General features: G+C 42.6%; 1 protein-coding gene across 1 annotated transcript in view; it reads right to left on the bottom strand.

Moving 5' to 3' along the window:
* Positions 1-1684, bottom strand: part of LOC138971281 (uncharacterized) — a 36919-nt gene extending 35235 nt beyond the window's left edge. Inside the window, exon 1 of the mRNA XM_070343995.1 lies at positions 1532-1684. Within this exon, the coding sequence (XP_070200096.1) occupies positions 1532-1600 (69 nt within the window). The 5' untranslated portion in view covers positions 1601-1684. The remainder of the gene's footprint in view (positions 1-1531) is intronic.

Here is a 1684-nt window from a genome sequence, read left to right as displayed (position 1 = left end):
GTATTTGCCGTCGATATATTTTGGATGTCCCAAGATTCCAAACAGATACAGGGTGACCCAAACAAAATGCAACCCTCAAAAATGTGAATAACTTCTACATCTGTTGACCGAATTACTTTATATTTGGAGGACATAAATATCAGCATATGCATGTCCCTTTCACACAGTTTATGTGTGTGTGTGTGTGTGTGTGTGTGTGTGTGTGTGTGTGTGTGTGTGTGTGTGTGTGTGTACGTGTGTGTGTGTACGTGTGTGTGTTTGTGTAGCTTTGTGTGTAGCTGTGTGTATAGATGTGTGTGTCTGTCTCTCGATCTATATCTGTCTGTGTCTGTCTCTTTATTACTGCGTTCCTTGGTCTCTTTCTGTTTGTTTGAGCCTCGGTTCGTGGACACATTATCCGTGCTTATATAATACATGAAACATGATATGGAAGTCTTTTAAAGCTAACACTTCGGTGATCACATTGGAATGGATGTGCCACATTTATGTTCAATTCACACCGTGTTAAAAACTGGTTACAGTAATGAAGCGTGTTCAAAAGTTGAACACTACTTAGGGTACTAGATTTAGTTTCTTTGTAATCTAATGTCTGTGAGTGTGTGATTCAATTATACATTGACAGGCTTCCAGTTGAAACGGTGACGTCCCGACTCGCCCCCTCCTATCTCGCCCCTCCCAGAATGGTCGAGCAATTGAAGATACTAAAATTGACAGTATGGTGTTCGACCACTTTTATTGAATTAGACCCCGTAATGTAAATGGTTGGGGTCACGCTTATCTCGCGCCCTCCTATCTCCCCCCTCCTATATCCTCCGGCATCCATGTGTTTCAAACCACAGGCGCATGAATAAAAAGTCGGACAATTTTGAACCCCATCGCACACATGCCTGAACAGTCCCGTGCACGGCTTTAACCATTGTTACCATTTTTGTTGAAACTTTTAATTTCTCTAATTGCTCCCAAACTGTGTTTCTGTCTACGGAACCGTATGCACGTTTATAATCAATGAAGGCCACATACATTTTGCCTCCCCGTTTACTATTCAACGTCTTACTTACTATAGACATCAAGGTGAAAATGTGGTCTACCGTTGAGCGGAGAGAGAGAGAGAGAGAGAGAGAGAGAGAGAGAGAGAGAGAGAGAGAGAGAGAGAGAGAGAAACAAAAGAGAGAAACAAAAGCCAGACAATGCCAATGACAACTCTTTATTCCACGAGGGTAATACTGAGATTAAGCAGAGAGAGAGAGAGAGAGAGAGAGAGAGAGAGAGAGAGAGAGAGAGAGAGAGAGAGAGAGAGAGAGACAGAGACAGAGACAGAGACAGAGACAGAGACAGAGACAGTGAGACAGCCTGACAGGCAGACATGCTGACAGACAGACAGATAGACACACAGACAGACAAACAAACAGACAGGCAGTGCTAGACAGACAGATCAAGAGAGTGAGAGAGAGATGAACTTGAACATAGATAGACAGATACACAATCATGCAGACACACACAGAGAGTATAATACAAGTATGGGTGTGCCTACCTTTATACCGTCGAGGTGAACATTTTTGTCTTTCTTTATAAATTTCTGTTTGTTCTTCTTTGTTGCCATTATTCACGTCCTCACATGAATTTTTACTTTCAAGAAAGCAACATCGCACGCGAGCTTTTATATAGTCTCCCCGCCCCCACTGGT

This window comes from Littorina saxatilis, linkage group LG7, assembly GCF_037325665.1.
Source record: "Littorina saxatilis isolate snail1 linkage group LG7, US_GU_Lsax_2.0, whole genome shotgun sequence".
Classification (NCBI taxonomy): domain Eukaryota; kingdom Metazoa; phylum Mollusca; class Gastropoda; order Littorinimorpha; family Littorinidae; genus Littorina; species Littorina saxatilis.
The sequence above is the reverse complement of the archived record's forward strand: the minus strand, read 5'-3'. Positions and strand labels throughout refer to the sequence as shown.